We start from the raw sequence: 21,133 nt of genomic DNA, 5'->3' as shown, positions 1-21,133 counted from the left end.
GCTTGACTGTGAATCACTGATAACTAGTGTCTGGGAATGGTTTACAAACCAGGTATGCATCTACCTTATAGTAGCTTCATCTAGGTTATATTTCCCTAATTTGTTTACGAGAAGATCATGTGAGACAGTATCAAAAGCCTTAGTAAAGTCAAGATATACCACATCTATCACTTCCCCCCATCCACAAGGTTTGCTATCCTGTCAAAGAAAGCTATTAGGTTGGTTTGACACGATTTGTTTCAACAAATCCATGCTGACTGTTACTTATCACCTTATTATCTTCTAGGTGTTTGCAAATTGATTGCTTAATTATATGCTCCATTATCCTTCCGGGTACTGAAATTAAGATGACTAGTTTATAATTCCCCAGGTTATCCTTATTCCCCTTTTTATAGATTGGCACTATATTTGCCCCTTTCCAGTCCTTTGGAATCTCACCCGTCTTCCATGACTTTTCAAAGATAATCACTAATGGCTCAGATATCTCCTCAGTTAGTGCCTTGAGTATTTTAGGATGTATTTAGGTCCAGGTGACCTTGAAGATGATTGACTTGTGTAATTAATTTTTAACTCATTCTTTCCCTATTTTAGCCTCAGATACTACCTCATTTTCCTGGTGTTCACTGTGTTAGACATCCAATCACTACTAAACTTTTTGGTGAAAACTGGGGAAAAAAAAAAGTCGTTTAGCACTTCTGCCATTTCCACATTTTCTGTTATTATTTCCACCCCACCTCATTGAGTAACGGGCTTCCCCTGTCCTTGGTCTTCCTCTGGTGTCTAATGTATTTATGGAATGTTTTCTTGTTACCCTTTATATCTCTATCTTGTTTTGTACCTTGGTCTTTCTAATATATTCCTACATGGTCTGTTTCCTTGTGAAAGGACCATGAAGGTATACCTATTGAGGTATTATGACAGATTCTCCAGTGTTGCAATGTATTTGTTTTATATTGTTAGGACTCTACTGAAATCAGTGAGGTCACTTGTGTAAAATTAGAGTAATTGAGCAATGGATCTATTCTACAGTGCCTATCATTATGGACTGTTATTGGGATGAGGAGACCTTCCTCTAGTGTTCCTGAAACATAAACTCTTAAATGTTCAAAGGATCATACGGCGTTTTAGCCATACAGTTGTCATTGATGTTAACAGGATTCAAGTGGCTAAAATCATTCAACTTACATGTACTTACAACTTGTAAGTTTAGGAGAGCATATTTTAGTAATATAATACTTAGTGAATAAAGTTGATATGGTTTATTCTCTGAAGCATAAAGGGATGTTTGTGTTGTTTGAACAGTTTTACTATATTTGGTGCTTTAGTATCAAGCAAGAAACTTGTTTATAAATTACAAGCTTTCAGGTTGATTCAGAATTAAAGATAGACAAAAAAGGCGATTCAAATGCACTATGATGATGTGCCTTCCTCTCTCTCAAATTTACAGCCATAACTAGCTTTTTATTTGGCAAAGGACATAAGAGTGACCACTTCAGCCCTATTTTGAGGATTTATGTGGTGTATACAGACTTGCTTTCTGAGCTTCCTTTCTGCACCAAAGTGACTTTCAGCCACAGCAGACCTGCTAAGACCCAGGGAGAGAGATGTTGTTCTCAGAACCAGCCTTTCTAAACAGAAATGCTGTTCGCTCAAATATTCATCCTGTCCTGTGTCTTTATATAAGTCTATGTCCAGTGATTATCCTGGTAAGAGTTTGATACTCATTTGCAGTCTGCTATTTTAAAAAATCCTAGCCTTGAGGCTTGACACTTGAGGCAGTGTTGTGGAGGAAATGATATGGGGAAGGAAAGATCAAGGTCAAAGATAATTCCAAGTTTATGGAAAACATAGGTATGAGTGGGAAACTTTCCCCACCTGTTGTAAGACACAGTTTACAGGCACTGTGTAGGATCAAAACTCATCCCCATTTTGCGATTTGACTTTCAAACAAATATATTAATAAGAAGATAACTTAAAGCGAAGTCCAAGCTTTCTCTCCGGATATGGCTGCTCTGATGGTGCCTAGATAAGAGCTACTCATCGCACAGCCTTTGTCTCTCAGACCCCAAATCTCTGCCTTTTTTTATTTCCTCCCACTAATGTTCTCTCATTGTTGGCAGGGGTTGTGGGTCACATTAACTTTAGCCCTGGTGTGCAGGACAGATTACTAACCCTTTCTTGACCTGATCCAGTATGGGATTTGTCCACCATATCACTGGGGGCAAAAGAGGTGTCTACGTTGAGAAAGGAAATGTATTTGTGTATGAGGCTGCTTTTCTTGCTCAAAACTTAATGTTTTGAGTCATATAGTTGCAGGAGATTGAGATAAAGCCATCAATATTCTTGGTCAGCACAGGTTAAGAAGAGATATATGACAAAATCAGTGCTTCAATTATAATTTTTCTTCCATTAATTTTACTTCATATTTTCTTTTTTGATGGTTCAAAACAAAGTGAAAATAGCAATATCCTCTTATTTTGAGAACTGTACAATAATTTAATCAGTTCAACTGCACATAGAATATGAACTCATTCCACAAGATTCTAAAAGTACAAAAGTATCAACCTTTATTTGAAAAGATGTTATAATGGACCTAGCAACATCAAGTTCATGCATTTCAATAGTCACCCTTCCTCAGAACCTCTTTTACAAACAAATTTTTTAAAACCCACTTTAAACCCCTCCAATACCTCTAAACCTCATAAACCCTACCTTCTGCTCTTTTGATGTGTCAGCAGGAAATTCATCATTCAGACTCATGCAGGTACCAAATAAACCTCTGTAATGTACATTAGCAGTATAGATTATCCTGTCTAGTTCAATTTGTTATATCATTTATACATATATAAACACAAAATGTGAGAAAACAGAATATGCTTGCATTTTCATTGCAAAGGAAATTACCAAAAGTCATGCTGAGTAGTATGCAATGCATAGTATTTTATCATAAAATGCATTTTTATTTCATGCTCCCAAGTAAAAATAAAGTAAAATCCATTTCTTTGCTGTACTTACTTGTAGTAGTTGACTAAATTCTGTGGGTATTTCAGCGTTGCAGCAGATATACACAAATGTACAGTTACTGTATGGCCTTCAAACCCTATTGACTTATCTCCTCCATGACTGCTGTGATTTCATAGCCACTGAAAATCCTCTTCCAGACATCCAAGTCCTCAGCACAGATTGGCCAAGAAGAAGGAGTGTAGCTGTTAGGGAGCTTATTCCTTCACCCACTTACTTCCCTGGTCCTTCTCGCATGAACAGAAAGCAACAATACCCGAAGTCCAAAGGTGCAAACAATTTGATGTTTGTTGGGGTGATCTTCCAGCAAGCATGATTCCAGTTTCCTTCCTTAGTGTCCCCCTTCCCAGGTATGACACCAAAGAGCTTTACCTGTGGCCCTGTTCCCATTCCTGCCCTTAGCTAAACATGATTCCAATTTCCCCACCCCCATTCCCTGTTCCCATTTCCACCATTAGCAAAACATGATTCCAATTTCACTACCCCCATTCCCTGTTCCCATTCTCCCCCCACAGACACACACTTCCTGATTGACTGCAAACTATCTAGTAAAACTTGAGTTCTGCTTAGCTATACCTTAACCAATCATTTTACTGAAATTTAACTAACCAATCCTAACATATTGTAACATGATTATTTAATCAATTATATCCCACCACCTTAATTAATTTACACCCAGCAAAATTAATTGTACAGCAGACAGAAACAATCACAGAACCAGAGATTATACAGACAAACAATAGGGAAATGGGGACTACAGTGATAGAACAACAAAGAAATGAGGATTTCACATCCCAGCTATTGATTAGTGAGTTCTTGCCATACAGGATGCTATCAAACTAAGTTTTCTTTTACATCTTCTAGGCACTTCCCTTCCTCTGGAGGCGATCGGCATTATCAGGACAGGACTATATCTTAACAGCCCAATAGCACCTTATTTCAATGTGACTAGTTTGGAATGTGAGGATATGACCGTTCGCTTCCCAGCTTATGGCTGCTTCTGCTGCTTAGCCAAAGATCTTAGCATAAGAACAGGGCCTCAGGCTGTCATAGTAAGAGAAGGATCTTACACCGGCAGACAGTGATTTTGATTCTTTCTTTTATACCTCTAGAACTAGCTAAGTGATAAGAATACACCTAAATTCTTAGAGTATAGGCCTTTACAGACAGGCCTGAATATCTATATCCTAACCGTAGCTAGCAGCGGAATTACTTCCTTGACCTGATTTCTACAAATAAGCTACTGCCAAGTGACAGATCAGTTTGTATAAGGAAGGATAGTGTGAATTTCTCTAGGTCTGAGCAGACGTGTACACATTTAAAGACAATGAGAACGTTCCCTCCTCCAAATGCCTACCCCAGCTCCTTTGCTAACGTTTGACCCTTCCTCGCGATTGCCCACTATCGGCAGCCAACTAGCTTTCCCAACCCAGCTCAGCCCTTTCCCCCTCATCCTCTGCTTGACTCTTAAGTGTCTTCTCCAAGCTATAGCATCCCATTCAGTCTCAGGTCCCCTCACTGGTGTGATCCCACCAGTTTCTACCCAGCTACATTCTCCTTGCACCACCAGAACACTTTTTTAACACCCCTCCCATCCTACTTGTGCTAGTAACTTACTATCACCTAACTAAACTACCAGTCCCCTTGGAGAGGTATACAAGGGCTGGATTAAGGCAGTCTGCACTATAGGCACACCATGATATGGACTGTCCTGTGGCAATGGTCAGCTACATGAGAAAGCCTTCACTTTCTAGGTGAGGCAACAGAGATTCCCCAGTATTTACTCCAGCAGCCAGAATGTATCTGGGTGGGTGGATGGGTCAGGACTGCTGTAGTGATATTTTCTTGCCAAAAATACTCTGTTGGGTGGTGTTGGCAGGACCCCTCCCACCAAAAAAGTAGGTCTTGTAGTTAACACCCTGTTGTGAGATACATGAGGCTCTTCTCAAAGCTGGTTGTTTCAGGCTAACTGAAGACTCTGGCATTGGTAACACTTGAGTTATGGTTTCAAGCTTGTCTTTACAACCATGAAGGCTACATGCTTTTTTCTAAAATGAAAGTTACAATTTTGATGTAATCGTATGACTCCAGGACCTGGGGTTCTGGCACAGGTCTATATTGCCTATATCTTAATCTGTCTTTTTAGGTACACAGTACCTCCTGATGTTTTCCCTCCCCAGCAGCTATTAGTGAAACCTTGACAATAGATGAGGCTCTCAGACTCCATTCACATATTCCGCTTGAGTGAACACTGAGCACACAGAGCATACAGGGACAATTCCACATCTCCTTTCCTTTGAGGATTCACCTCATTATATGGTAGATCTGCAGTGGCTGAAGTTGGGGAAATAGTCTAAGGTGGACACATACAGTATATCTTGTCTGTTCCCCTCTTCATGTTCATGATTTATTTGGTTTATTTTTCTGCAGATCTTTTATGTGCAATTTGGGATTGGTGTACACAAATATCAATCTCCTAAGCATCCTGGTCTGTGAAAGAGTTACAAGAGAGTAGGCCAGTCATACTTCTCAACTTGCCAAGTCCTAAATATGGGGCACAGTGGGCCAGATCCTCAGCTGGTACCAATCAGCTTCAGTGGAGCTATGTCACCAGCTGAGACTCTGGCTAAGTGTGGGACCTTGACCCAAAATGAGGGACACAAAAAAAACTTAATCAGACAGGAAAATTGTAACCTCGGTTGCACGAGTCTTTATTTCAAATAGATTTAAATAGTTTTCAACAATATAAGTGACAGCATACCAGATTTGTGTAACTTTGGGATAAGTAACGTCCTCAAATGGGGGACATTTGAGAATTATGAGTGTCTTTGCATCTCCTTGTACAAGCAATGGTTTCAGCAATCCAGGTGGGAAAACCATTCTCTGGGGAGTGCAAGTGAGATTACCACCTCTGCCTTCTCTAAGGATTTCTTCCTACGGGGAGCAGCTTTACTTTCTTTTGAGAGTTACCCTGGAACCTAGCTGCAGGGAGTACTAAGTCAGTTAATTGTCCCAGCATTCTGTCCAAGCCTCTTCCCTGGCCAATTCTACCTATTTTCTGGCTGTTGAACCCCTTAGTTAGAATGAAAGTGGCAGCCTCCTCACACCTAAGCAATCTTCCCTGACAGATTTTGGCCTCTCGAGGCCCTGCTTAAACAAGGAGTAATATCAGCCCAGAATGGAATGCTTTTGGAAACGTCCCAAATGGACATGGCAGAATGTCTGATGTGTACACAAATATTGCAAGGGGAATTGTATCCCCTCTGAGTTAATTGTAAAATTGCGAACTATTTCTTTAAATCTTGGACATTGGTGCTGTAAGGAGATTTTAATATTATCCATGACTGTGCCTTAAGCTGGAATCTTAGAAAGACTTATTGAGGCCTTGAAGTCCAGGCCTGGATTAACCAGTGTACATGCAATGCATTTGCACAGGGCCCCTATCTCAGGGGGCCCCAGGACCACAAGGGAAAACCTCTCTTCCTCCACCTCCAAAACCACAATCTATGAAAGGAGGCAGGCTGTGGTGGAGCATAATTTTGAGGAGGGCCCTGCTTCTGTGTTGAGAGCCAACAGGCTGGAGCAGGGAGCCAGGACAGCCCCACGGGGAGGGATGAATGTGGGGTGCGCTCAGACTGAACAGCTCACCAGGGCCTCCCATTCCACAAGGGGCAGGGAAGGTGGGAGGGTCCCCAATTGCTGTAGTGCACAGGACCCCAAAATTCTTTAATTCTGTACCATTGAAGACTTTAATTTGAGCAAGTACTCAGTCAAAAGAGAGTTCCAAGCTGGTGCTCTGAGTCTTATGACCAGTGTCATCTGTTCTCTTTTTTTACTTCAATTCACAATGCCCTTCAAAACATAGAAAGGAATGCTGCTGAATATGAAGAATGAAACTCTGTTGATGAGGTACTGAAGAGGAAATAGTGCAGAATACACATTGACAAATGTTGCTTTCCAGTGCAAACATAGTTTAGATGACTCAAAAATAGAATGAGAATCCACTGAGGGTTGGATCAAATACCTTATCCAGGCCTATACCAGACATGCACAGTAGACAATAAGAAATCTCTGAGTGGTAGAAGCAGCAATAGGAGTGCTGAAATCCATGCTCACTGATGTTTGGCACACAGATGTTCTTCTTTGAACCCTCTACTTTACCAGATGAAGAGAGATGAGCTCTTAATACAAAGTGCCCTTTCTTTTCCCACAACATGAACTGCCCTAGACAGGCATCATGGGGTAGGTAAGGTGCTGTCATATGTCCCTTTACACCTCCCATCCCCCTTCAGTCTGGTAAATGACATTCACTAATCCTTTCTTGGAAATGTGCAAAAAGGATTTCTATAGATAGTCTTTGGAGATTTCCTGTGTCCTCATGTGTGTAATAGGTTGGGTCAAGGAACAAAGAGGGAGGGAGGAAAGAATGGGATTTCATTTTATATGCCTTCCTTCCTCATCCCCATTGGAAAAAAAATGGATGAAAAAGGGAAATTATGCAATACAGATGATGTCAGTGTTAAATTAAATTAAGATCATATGTTTCTTGATGGCAGGTGTAATCCTTTGATTATAGAAGAGGTCACGTTAATGGAGTACATTCCAAACGAGTATTAACAAATTGCTTGTGTGCTGGAATAATTAGTAGTGCATGTAATGAAATGATTTACAATGATCTTTTCTGATTAACCCTAGCTTAAATATACAAACTACAACTTATTCAATTTCCTTTATGCCTCAGAACTGTACCAAAAGCAGAGTTCTCAAAATAAGTGTTTTAAAGAAAGAAAATGTGCATTTCAGTGTATCATCTCAAAATATATCACATATGAATGCAGAATGTTGAATTTTTAAAATATTGACTCACAGATTTCTTTAAAAATATGCACAGCTCCTAAAATCTATTAAATTATAGATAAGCAAATTATTTTGTAAATCACGTTTGTTTGGTTTTCTGTAGTGCTAAGAGTGATTTAAGGAAATTGGACATCCTTATGTTTATTACTTGTAATTATTACATATACAAAAATGAAATAGTGATTAAAAAGTAGCACTCTGTAGATAATAAAAATGGTATGTTAGCTCCTTGTATGGACAAATTGATTATAAAGCAAAAGCAGTAGTGTTTGATGTTATGTTTTTATTGTTTGTTTTTTCCTGCCTCGCAGAATCTGAACACCTACAAAGACATCTCCACAGAACTGTGTGATATTGTTGGCCTAGGTAGAGCATATCAAGCTATAGCCAAGGTCCTGGTAAGGTAGGTTAGCACATCCTTGTCTTGCTGTCAGTGCAAATTCATTCAACTGTGAAAGACTTAAATTGTTAGAGGTCTGTCGCTTCCCATTACTGACTGCTTAAATTTTAAGCAGTGCCCTTCTTCCAGTAAGTGACCCTTTCATCGTAAGTTATTTTAAACCAGAACAGTTTTTTAAAAGTGCATGATCAAAGCTTTTTCTGTCTTGTTTGTTTGTTTTTTGTTTTGTTTTGTTTTTATATTTTCAAAAAGTTAGGAAAAGGCCTTGCTGAAAGATAGAAATCCAGTCATATTTTACAGGTTAGAAAGCAGAAAGCCTAGAAAAGTATAGTATGCTCCAGTAAGTGTGCCTCAGTGTAACCTTTCAAGAACTCTTCTTAATAGAAGTTTCCATTTATTGTTCTACCTCACTTTTTCCATCAAGACATTTGTGTTTTGAGCACATCTGGGTAAACAATTTGTTGCAAATATAATTCTTCTCTGTTGTTTCAGTCCAGCATTTTGAGCCTTAAAAGCCTTTGCCAGATGGATTAATTTGAAATTAGAACTTTTACAAAAATCACAGATACAAAATAATATAATGCAATTAACATATGATCAATAAAATCAAGGAAATTCAAAGTTAAAGTTTATGGATTGTCCTTGACTCGTTCTGTTGTGCATAGGTATTGCAGGATATATGATGTACACATACTATTCCGAGGTTTCAGAGTAGCAGCCGTGTTAGTCTGTAGTCGCAAAAAGAAAAGGAGTACTTGTGGCACCTTAGAGACTAACAAATAGATTTGAGCATAAGCTTTCGTGAGCTACAGATACATGCATCCGATGAAGTGAGCTGTAGCTCACGAAAGCTTATGCTCAAATCAATTTGTTAGTCTCTAAGGTGCCACAAGTACTCCTTTTCTTTTTGCGAATACTATTCCGAGACTTCAGCAATATCTGCACAAATGAGCCTTTATGGGAAAGAGAGCACTTGTACAGGACAGGGACGTAGAGAGAGAAGGATGACCAGACAGACACAACTTACATTTCCTTTCTCATCCTGGGTGCTATCAAAAGGTCCCAGCTTTGTCTACAATGAGCACTTTCATAAAATCCCCATTATTTCTCTATCACCAGTGCAGCACCACCATTGCCAGCAACAATGGGAGAGCTGGATCTGACTGTCCACTGTTTTTTTTACCACTGTGCCATCTAAATCTGCTTTGAGCAGGGGAAAACTTATTCCCTGACTTACATCACATTACATCAGCCAGACTTATCTCTAGCAGTCCCTTTACCTCCAAAAACTCTCTTTAGAGCTGGGCTCTGAGGCAGAGGGGAGGAGAGAGTATCATCCTGCAGTTCTGTGGAGGCAATACACTTGGAGAACAGAGTTACTATTAAGTAACTCCTTTATTTTTTAATGACTCCTGGTTTAAAAAGAAATTAAAGCACCTACGAAATTTAAGCCCTTAGGTCTCATTTTCAAAAGTGACTTAAGCACTTAGCCTAAGGTCAGTTCTACACTATAAACTTACATCGGTATAACTGCGTTGCTCAGGGGTGTGAAAAATCCATACCCCTAAGCAACACAGTTATACCAACCTAATCCTTGGTGTAGACCACGCTATGTCAACAGAAGGGCTTCTCCCATCGAAATAGCTACCACTTCTTGCAGAGATGGATTATTTACGCTGATGGGAGAAGCTCTCCCATTGGTGTAGTAGCATCTTCACTGAAGCATAATGGGGGCCACAGCTGCACCAGTGTGGCTACACCACTACAGCATTTTAAATATAGACCTGCCCTTAGTCTCACTGAAAGTCAGTGAGACTTAGACTTTTCAGTCTTTTAGGTGCTTTTGAAAATTTTACCCATTGTCTCCACAGAGCTCCATTGTAGGAGACCAGCTAGCACTGACTCCCAAAGGTAAACTGAGAAGTCCTGCTAACTGAACAGTGACTGAGGCATTGCCCTCCTGAAACCAGCATCAGTTCTTGATGTAGTGTTGAGAGACTAGTGACTCATGAAAGTGTGAACTGAATTTCAAGATTTTAGATAATGGCACATTGTGGATTTTTGCCATTGATGCTGCTACCTCCCTAGCTGAATGTGTCCCAAGATGTTTGGAACACAAATATCAGGTAGGTTATAATATGACTGGATGCATGGTTTTATCCACTTAAACAGCTTTAAAGCTGAGATGTTTTCACTGGTAGATTTTTCTCCAAAGTCCACAAGTACTCTGACTTTCTAAACAACTTTGTTCTGTCTAAGTAGTAACAAAAAGCTCTTTTATAATTCATGGTATGTACCTTCTCTTTTCCAGCATGGCTATGGGGATTCTGGGGAAAATACAGACATTGATATAGACTGAGGTGTAACTCTGATACTGTTTTTGAAGAATTTTTGGGCAAAGCCTGCATATCACATTCTCTTCGTGAAATGTAGTATAAGGTGGACAAGTAATCAGGCCCTGCAAGTTCAAGCCCCTCTGGCTGATTTAATGGCCATGAAGAATGAGAACTTCAGTAAGAGGTGGTACAGACCACAGGATCCCATAAACTTAAAGGGTCCTTCTATGAGTTTGGTAGTGCCACAAGTGCCAAGGATCAGCAGAATCCCAAATGGGAAGGTACAAGTCTGTAACATCCCTTTAATAAATATTCTAAAAGGGAATGGTTACATTCCATGATATAGGCAGATATAACAACTAAGTAGATGTTAGTGGAAGCTAACGACACCCTTAATACCATCAGAAACTAGAGAAATTCTAAAATAACTGAAACTAGCCATGAAAATGGGTCCAGGTCTCTTTCATAAGTCAACATTTTAAATTGGCCATATAACACCTCCTAGTGGATGGCTTCTGGACTCTAACATAACAGCCTTGATCTCTTTGGACAAGCATAAGTCTACTTTACCTTAGAAATCTAGCAGCCATACTGTCAGTAGAAGTGACTTAAGATTTGAGAGAATTACCCTATTCTGCTCAAACGAGCTATCATGACTGGGTGAAGAGTAAATGAGAGCCAAAAGTTCCAAGAACCAGTTTTGCCCAGCCCAGATGAACATGACTAAGATCACTCTGGATCTGTTTTGTTGAATCTTCCTCAATATTGCGACGATGAGGGGAAATGAAAGACAGGTGTAAAGGAGTGCTTTCCCCAATGTAAAAAAGGGCATGTGATACACATTGTATGCCCCGTTCACTCTCACACAGAACTTTGGGTGCTTATTGTTCTGACCTGTGTCTGGATGACCCCACTGGGAAAATACTGGATGAACCAGTGAAGGTTTGAGTGACTTTCCATCATGATTCACAACCTTCAGAAAGGCAGATTTCTACTGACTCAGAAAAATAGTAGGAAAGGTCCCATGGAAAGACCAATTAAGAAGAAAAGGAGTCAGTCAATATCAAGCTATTCTGATGCAGAGAAAAGATAAGAAGAGCCACAGGAGGCCAGTGTGGCTGCACAAGGAGCTTCTAATTATCTAAAAACCAAAAGGGCTACATACAAGAAATGGAAGGAAGGGTATGTCAGCAAGGGAATAGCGTGAGTGTGTAGGGACAAAATCAGGAAAGCCCAAGGCAAAGAATGAGTTACAGCTGACAAGAAATGTTAGGGACAACAAGAAGGAGTTCTTCAAATATGTCAGAAAAAAAGAAAGATCAAGGACTATGTGGGTCCACTGTTTAATGGAGAAGGTGAGCTGGTAACGAAAGATGGTAGGAAGGCAGAGCTGCTCAATGCCTGCTTTGCTTCAGTCTTCTCACAAAAAAAATAAGAGGTGACCAGACAACTAATGAAGTTAAGGGAAGGAATGCAGTAAATATGGGATAAGTAAAGAACACGTCAGAGATCTTCTGACCATTTTGAATGAATTCTAATCAATAGGGCTGGATGCTATTCACCTAAGCGTACTGAAGGAATTAGCAGAAGAAATCTCAGAGCGACTGGCAATAATATTTACAAAGTCATGGATGACAGGAAAGATCCCAGAAGACTGGAAAAGCCTCGAGAACCAGCCTGTTGACCTGTAAATTTTTCAGTTTTATATGGAGTCTTGAAGATCCTAACCATGCTACTGAAGCCTGATTGGAAGTTTCTAAGCCTATCATTATTTGAGGAGCAGTCTGGTATAAGGGCATCACCTTCAAGATAACCTCTGACGGTATCCTCTGTAATAACGAGTGACTTGTTGTGGACACTGGGTTTGTGCATCAGATTCAGTCACCCTTGCACAACTTGTTTGAGCAACATCACAAAAGGTTCAGGCCTCCATAATGCCTAACACTTGCAGAGAAAATTTCATTGGCTCATTTAGCCTGAATCGAGAAAACAAGAGTTACTACAGGTATGTAATGCCTTTTACTGAAGCAATCTTAACTGCCCTATGGAGTCATGAATGCCAGTGCTGTAAAAAAGCTGAATATCTCACAAGTATAGGAGGGCAATATCTTAGGAAGCAGAATGTGTATAGTTATACAAAGCATGTAGAAATTTTGAAAAATATGCATTTTTGAAAGAACCATAAAATTATAGATGATTGAGATGGATAAGACCTATTTATAACATTATTAGGTGCATCCTACAGTCCAGTGCACGGTTGTTTCTGACAGAATATATTTTAGTGATTTGTCTGGACTAGTTTTAAGTGTCTCAAGCTATAGGCTTGCATAACTTCCTTTGGAAGACTATTCTACCATCTAGTAGCAGAGCTCTTTGGTAGTTGGCATAAATAAAGCTCTAACTGTGAGAATTATCTTTTTGTTATTAATCAAATTAATTTCCTTTTGCCTGAGAGAAATTATATGCCCTAGTAATGTTTATATTTTCTATAAATGGAACATAAGGTCTTTGATATGAAATATCCAAAAATGACCAAAAATACATCAAAACGTTTCTATTAATTCATGAGATTAAGAAAACCTTTTTACATTTTCTCCTGTCACTGATTCCATTTGCCTTATTACTTTCAGTCTCTAGCCCACAAACTTGGTGGCACATTCAACAAACCCCTTAGTGGCTGTTTCATCTCTGCTCTATTTGATTTCTCCACTCTGAGTAAATGATTAAGTTTTCATGCATTGGTTCAACCAAAATCTATGTTCACTCAACCACATCCTTTATTGATTACTTCTACTGCAAACAGTAGGCCAAGTGTGATATACATAATTGGACAGTTGTCAGGGGATGTGGGTGTTAACAGTCCTGTTTTCCCAGTTGGAAACTGGAATCACCTTGATACACAAATATTCTGCACTGTTTCATTCTCATCCTTTGGACCGAGGAGTTCTTTTCCTCAGAATATATGTTTTTAACTCTCTAAGGTCTGGTTGAATGGATTTAATGATTATACCATATAATATGCTGTTCAAGTTGCACCTGTGCACTGCATATAGAAAACTAGAAAAACTGGAATTAATATTTGTCTAACACTTTAACCTTGTCCTTTAACTTATATAAATCATGTGCCACGCTTCTGTGTGGAAATGTTTGATTTTCTCCCCTTTGGAAGAAAGATAGGTTTCCAAATATGTTTCTAATTCTAAAATTCAGAAACCTTTTGACATTGGACAAATGTTTACAGTTCAGTACATTTCATATTCTAGTGCTGTTTAAATATGTTCATTTAATAATTTTGATAAATAGAATTCTATTCATTTAAAAATACGTTCTTTACTGTAACATAACACTTGAACATTTTAAGCACCCTGTTAAATTCTTGATGTTTTGGCAGCCGATTGCAATAGTGCAGCTGACTCTACTTATCTAGAAGTGGTCACAGCAATATTAAAGATTTTCATTAAAGCTTCACTGTTTTTTCCTGTTCGGTGGCAGGAACTTCACAGTTCTGATTACTCTGTTTGCATAAGCCAGTTAAGGAACCATGGCAGACATAGCACCATCAAATTCTGGAAACACGTATCCCTAATATGGTTTATATTAAAAGGATTAGTTTAAATAAGTCTCAGTCTGTCATTTGTTGCAGGAATATAATTTAAAGGTGTTTTAAAATCATATGAAAATATATCACTATTTTTTGTCACTTACAGGAACTTAAATTTGAGAGATTCTAAATTAGGACTGGATGTTTTTAGGCTAGCTTGGTGACTTGACGTATAGCATGCTGCACTACTACATTAGAGACTTAGGTTCATGGCTTATATTGAGGTCAGCTGCAGTGACACTCCGCCTTAAAGAGAAAAAGAGTGCAGTGCTTCACTCGCAAGCAAACTCGAGCATCTGGCCTAGAGGGCAGAGATACTATATTGTTAACATAGCCAGCTTTATTAAAAATGATATGTGCAAATATTATTCTCAAAGTCATTCGCCAATTTTCATCCTAGATTGGGAGTAACCTCAAGTAGCCTAAGTCGCAGTGGGAACTGGAGAAGACACCTGCAATCCACAGTTTATAGGGTAGCCTGTATGACTGCAGCAACCCTTGGTCTGTGCAGCCAAACAGCAGCATTACATCCTGAAGGAGGCTACCAGTTCTGTGGTCTACAATGTTAGTGTCATTATATTGCAGCTGCTGTACAAGAGGGGAAAGGATTCTAAAGCAAAAAGTGGCATCCATGAGTGATGTGGGCAGAAAAATATAAAAGCAAGTTTCTCACTGACAAACTAATATGCTTAGTCCCATCCCTTGGCATGTTCTCTCAATTTGGTCACTAGGCAAGGTCTGACCTATCTACAAAAATGTGTGACCAGATGCTGATGAAATAAAACATCATTTTAGAGTACTGGAAACTCAGAAAAGCATTGTAAATAATAACCTACCTATTTTTTTCATTCTTAGTACTAAAAATAATGCAACAATATACTGAAAATTTAGGAAAAGTATTTTTTCTTTTTGTGTACAGAGGACCTAATTCTGCCCCTTGTCAGCTACAATTGGTTAATAACATAGTAAAAACATCCTGATTGATTAACAGCTTAGATTGGTTAATAATTAAATCACACAGTGTTTTAATATCATGTGCTGTAAAGAGCTGCAGGAGACACAGTAAAGAGCCACTTACAGCTCGCAAGTCTCAATCTGAGTATCACTGCCCTACAGACTTCCATGGAGGTAGCAGATGTGCATATGAGGACAGAATTGGGTTCCAAATTTCACCCTAAAGCAAGTTAGTAAATACAGTTTCTAGACTACTTCAAAATAAGGCTGCTGAGGGAAGCAATGACAGATTCTCAACTATAGTCTATTACAGTGTATGAAGAAACAACCTCAATAAAAATGTAATTGCAACCTTTGTCATTTGTTTTAGTCAGGGAAAAGTGACTGAGGCTACTGAATACTTGGAAAAGTTTGTGACGGTTGCCGAGAGTGCTCAGCTAAGCCGAAGTTTAGTGGATGCATGCATATCCCTTGGAGATATTTACAATGAAAGAGTAAGTATTAGTTATAATGATGATGTCCTAGAGTTGATTGTAATTCAAGGTCAAAATCTGTGTTCTTGTAAAAGAGATTATCCCATCAGAATCTGATGAATGTATTAATTCATATAGGAATTTCTCCTGTATTGCCAAATGACTAGGTATGGATGTGAACTGGAACACCAAATCTGAACACTTTTGGGTAACGTTAAAATGTGTTCCTAAACCCAGTTCCAAATTTCACAATAAGGATGCAATTCTGTAATGAGTCAAACCAAAACCCCAAATCCAAACAACCCCTGTATTTCAACTCTGACAACAGTCTGGATCCAGATATGCAGCTTGGGCACATCTATACAAATTAACAATTAAATCATAAATAAATATCTTATAGTATACTACTGTACAGTATAACTACTGCTGTTTGAAAATTAACAAATGGACAAATAAAAATTCTAACCTACTACACTGGTGCAGATTTAAACCTTTTAGCCTAATTTGCTGTGTGTGCTCTGCCAGCTTAATTCAGGAAGTGACTTCCAGTAGCAGAAAGTCCTCTGGGGGAGTGTATCAGTAACGCAAAATCTTTTTCCACACACATGTGCTCGTGTACACTCATACCCATTCTATTTGATGGCCTTGATTTGGTCTGTGCAACCCAGAAAATAGACAATGCTGGACAAGGCAAGATTGGGGTAACCATGAAATATGCTGATTTAACATATCTCCCAGACAGCTTCTTTTTGAACTAGGCCTGTTACTTAAAACTGTCCTTGTCTGGAGTCCTTGTGGCACCTTAGAGACCAACAAATTTATTTGGGCATAAGCTTTCGCGGGCTAAAACCCACTTCATCAGATGCATGGAGTGGAAAATACAGTAGGCAGGTATAAATAGACAGTACGTCCACAAGGACCCCTCATTGTTTTTGCTGATACAGACTAACACTGCTATCACTCTGAAATCTGTCCTCCTCTGGTGAAACCCCAAATGAAGGCACTAGCTGCCTTTCTTTCCATGTGATAAAAGCCTCTGCCAGTGCAGCTGCCCATACAGGGACAAATAAAACTCAAACAAGTATTCAGAAAAAAATATTTGATACCAACTGTTTTTAAAACATTTTTGAAGTTGAAATGATACATGGAATCATGTTGAAATAATAAGTAATAAAAGAAAATTGTACCCGTCTTGCTCAACCCTGCTAGTTGCAGAAGGTGGAAAGGCACTTTCACCATGAATAAATTCTATATAAATATTGAAAATGAAGTTTTAAATTACTAAGAGCATTTCTGAGCTGAGGCTACCATATTGCTGAAAAAGTGGGGGAACTCTATGGATATGCAGCAACCATAAATCTGATATTTCCTTACTTTCAAGTGCTTGATTTGGTGACCTAAATAATGTTCTTTTAATTTATTCTACAGGCTGCATATCCACCTTAGAAATTACAACCCCCAAATGACTCCTTACTTTTATGTTTTATCTTATACAGAATTCCCAATGCAAAGGTTACTGTCCTGTGGTGTTGCTTAAGCAATGAAACAAAGTCTATGCTGTAATCTTTGAATTAACCTGGGACTTAAATATTACAATATTCTCACTTAAAACTTTGCTCCTTAATGCAAATTCAAAATGATTCATAAATGATCTGGAGGATGGTGTGGATTGCACTCTCAGCAAATTTGCGGATGATACTAAACTGGGAGGAGTGGTAGATACGCTGGAGGGGAGGGATAGGATACAGAAGGACCTAGACAAATTGGAGGATTGGGCCAAAAGAAATCTAATGAGGTTCAATAAGGATAAATGCAGGGTCCTGCACTTAGGATGGAAGAATCCAATGCACCGCTACAGACTAGGGACCGAATGGCTCGGCAGCAGTTCTGCGGAAAAGGACCTAGGGGTGACAGTGGACGAGAAGCTGGATATGAGTCAGCAGTGTGCCCTTGTTGCCAAGAAGGCCAATGGCATTTTGGGTTGTATAAGTAGGGGCATAGCGAGCAGATCGAGGGACGTGATCGTTCCCCTCTATTCGACACTGGTGAGGCCTCATCTGGAGTACTGTGTCCAGTTTTGGGCCCCACACTACAGGAAGGATGTGGATAAATTGGAAAGAGTACAACGAAGGGCAACGAAAATGATTAGGGGTCTAGAGCACATGACTTATGAGGAGAGGCTGAGGGAGCTGGGATTGTTTAGTCTGCAGAAGAGAAGAATGAGGGGGGATTTGATAGCTGCTTTCAACTACCTGAAAGGGGGTTTCAAAGAGGATGGCTCTAGACTGTTCTCAATGGTAGCAGATGACAGAACGAGGAGTAATGGTCTCAAGTTGCAATGGGGGAGGTTTAGATTGGATATTAGGAAAAACTTTTTCACTAAGAGGGTGGTGAAACACTGGAATGCGTTACCTAGGGAGGTGGTAGAATCTCCTTCCTTAGAGGTTTTTAAGGTCAGGCTTGACAAAGCCCTAGCTGGGATGATTTAACTGGGACTTGGTCCTGCTTTGAGCAGGGGGTTGGACTAGATGACCTTCTGGGGTCCCTTCCAACCCTGATATTCTATGATTCTATGATTCTATGAAAAGACTCTGCCTTTATAAAAATGATCTTGAAAGCCAAAGAATTTGCACGGTATACAAGAAATATATTTAAAATGTACCTTTATTGTAGTTTAGTGGATTTGGAAGGCAGAATAAAATAGGTTTATTTCAACAGTAGAGTTTAAATATTTCCCCTCCACAGTTCAGGCAAGTGTTGCAAAATATTTAACTCAGACTCTGGTTAACTGCCATTTACATTCTTCTGACATCATTGTTGATTACCAACTGCATTCAAAGTGATCTTCTGTAACAACTAGCCTTCTCCTATACATGTTCTTCTTAAGTTCTGTTTGTGATATCAGAATTCAGAATTCATTGGTGTCTCAGCACTGAATCATGATATCACGAAAAGAAAGAAATACAGAGAAAGAGGATGACTTTTTAATATTTTTGGGGATTTTTGTAAAATATATTACTTAAAAAATATGGCAATATATCTTTAAAACTAAAAACATGTATAGTGAGAGTTCATTGCATTATGTTAAATGATGTCTCTTTTCAAATTGTCTGTCTGAAACCGTGTATAAGTCTCCTGAAATTAAAAATACTAAAGCAAAAGCATATATCTGCTCTGCAGAGTTCTTTCCTTTATTTGGTTCATGTTTAAAGGATGTGTTACTTTTCTTGTTACCGTTATTGTTGTTACTATTTAGTTTTAGAAATCATACTACTTGAAACATCAATAGCAAATTATATTTCTACTTGATAGGAAATAGGATTTTATTTTATTGGAATATATCAAATAACATGTAATTTAACTAGCCTTAGGTTAGTATTAGCTCTTAGCATAAATATAGGAGTGATTTTGCAAGACTAAACAAATTCTGATGGTTCTAAATCCTAGTTAGTCTCAACAAAAATTGAGGAAAGACTGTCCACAGTAAAATAGTGCTAGATTACCTGAATGAAAAGAACTCTCTGCTCCAATATGCAAGCCAGGTTGCTACTTCTATCACTGAAGAATTTTTTCTAGTGATTGGTGGTTTTTAAATCATATCCCTTTAAGCTGCATATTTAACATCAGAAATACACTTTTCCTTTTTACAGTGCTGATCATGCTCATGAGTTTTTGTGTGCATAAAAAAATCACATCTACCCATAGCTCCTTCCCATCAGGAAGCCCTCAAAACCTCTAACAGTCTAATCAGACTCCACAATTGAACGGGAATTGAAATGTTCAGGGAGGGACTTAGTCAAGTTAAAAGTAAAGGGGTCAAGCAGCTGACATCTCTGAAAAAGACTTGTGTGTCAGAAAGGATGTACCCATCAAGGGCTACAGAATTCCATGGGGGTTGGAGGGATGGAAACTGATCCACTATGGCTGCTAATAATAGGAACATAGGAATTGCCATACTGGGTCAGACCAGTTGTCTATCTAGTACGTGTTCTCCATCAGTGGCCGGTTTCAGCTGCTTCAGACAAAAACACAAAAAGCCTGTAATAGGCAGTTATATGATAATTTGCCCCCAGGGAATGTTTCGATCTAACCCCACTAGTTAAAGTTTGGCTTATGCCCTAACACTTGATCCTTTATATCCCTTCCAAAACATTTATCTATTTTTAAAATATTTACGATTATAATTTGGATATTCTTGTTACTCATATTGATGTCCAATCTCTTTTTTAAATCTTAAACTCTGTGCCTCCATGATACCTTGTGGCAATGAGTTTCACAGGCTAACTCTGCACTGTGTGAAAAAATATTTCCTTTAATTAGTTTTGAATCTGCTGCCTTTCAGTTATATCAAATGCCCCCTTGCTTTTTGTATCATGGGAAAGAATCTTCCCAATATATCTTTTCTGTACCATTTGTTGTTTGGTGTGCTTTTAGCATGTCATATCTTATCTCCTGTCTAGTGTAGGCAGTTCAATTTTTTTTACTCTTTCTTCATAGGGTAGTTTTTTCATGGCCCTAGTCATTCTCATGATATATCTCTGAATGTCATTTATTGCTGCTGTATCTTTTTTGAGGTGGAGTAAATCGAACTGAACACAGTATTCCAAGCCAGAGCATACATTTATTTATATAATCGCACATTATAATATTTTGGGTATTCTTTTCCATCTCATTCCTTATGCATCCTAACATTTTGTTTGGTTTTATTAATATATTTTATTTTTAAGGCTGCTGCACATTGAGCAGATGTCTTCACTGAGATATTCATATGGATGCTTGGCTCTTTTTCTTGAGCTGATACAGTTAATTTATAACCCAATAAGTGTTTAAGTAATTCAAATTATACCCTCCAATGTGCATTATTTGGCATTTTTCAACACTGAATTGCATTTTCCATCATGTTGCCCATTCACCGACTTTGATTAGGTCCTTCTGAAATTCCTCCCAATCTTCCATGGTCTTGACTAACTGAAATAATTTTGTGTCCTTTGCAAATTTGTCACCTTATTACTCACCCCCTTTTCCAGATAACTAAACAAACAAACAACACTGATGCTTGTACAGAATCTTGTGGCACCCTATTTTTTTAAAACTTTTGGTGTGCCGCTTGCTACCCTCTATTATAGTATCTGATTTTTATGAGAGATTCCATATATTTGCTGGCAACTCAGCCACTTCAATTTCAGGTTCCTTCAGAAACTCTGTGCTATATACCATCTGGGCCTGGTGATATATTGCCTTCTAAATTGTCAGCTTGTTCCAGCATCTCTTCCTTAGACACGTCCATCTTAGATTGTAGTTTGTCTTTATTACCAGAAAGGAATAGGTCCAGTGTAGGCATCTCCCTAACATGCTTTGTGGTGAAGATAGATGCAGAGAAATCATTTACCTTCTCAGCAATATCCTTATTTTATTCAATTGCTTCCTTTACTGCCCTGTGGTGCAGACCCATGGGTTCTCTCAGTCTTTTTCTGCTTCTGATGTGTTTAAA

General features: G+C 38.7%; 1 protein-coding gene and 1 long non-coding RNA gene across 2 annotated transcripts in view; one reads left to right on the top strand and one right to left on the bottom strand.

Moving 5' to 3' along the window:
* The window catches only part of TTC29 (tetratricopeptide repeat domain 29), a 200,322-nt gene that overhangs the window by 97,305 nt on the left and 81,884 nt on the right, over positions 1–21,133 (top strand). The window contains exons 8-9 of the mRNA XM_038401085.1: positions 8,190–8,281; positions 15,540–15,663. Coding sequence (XP_038257013.1) covers positions 8,190–8,281; positions 15,540–15,663 — 216 coding nt within the window. The remainder of the gene's footprint in view (positions 1–8,189; positions 8,282–15,539; positions 15,664–21,133) is intronic.
* Positions 197–19,939, bottom strand: LOC122459911. The gene is made up of 3 exons (XR_006280889.1): positions 19,928–19,939; positions 17,110–17,111; positions 197–351 (listed from the first exon to the last, which is right to left on the bottom strand). It is a non-coding gene; the product is annotated as an uncharacterized LOC122459911 (long non-coding RNA).

Source organism: Dermochelys coriacea, chromosome 4, assembly GCF_009764565.3.
Source record: "Dermochelys coriacea isolate rDerCor1 chromosome 4, rDerCor1.pri.v4, whole genome shotgun sequence".
NCBI classification, from domain to species: domain Eukaryota; kingdom Metazoa; phylum Chordata; order Testudines; family Dermochelyidae; genus Dermochelys; species Dermochelys coriacea.
Note: the sequence above shows the minus strand (reverse complement) of the source record. Positions and strands in the feature narration are given on the sequence as shown.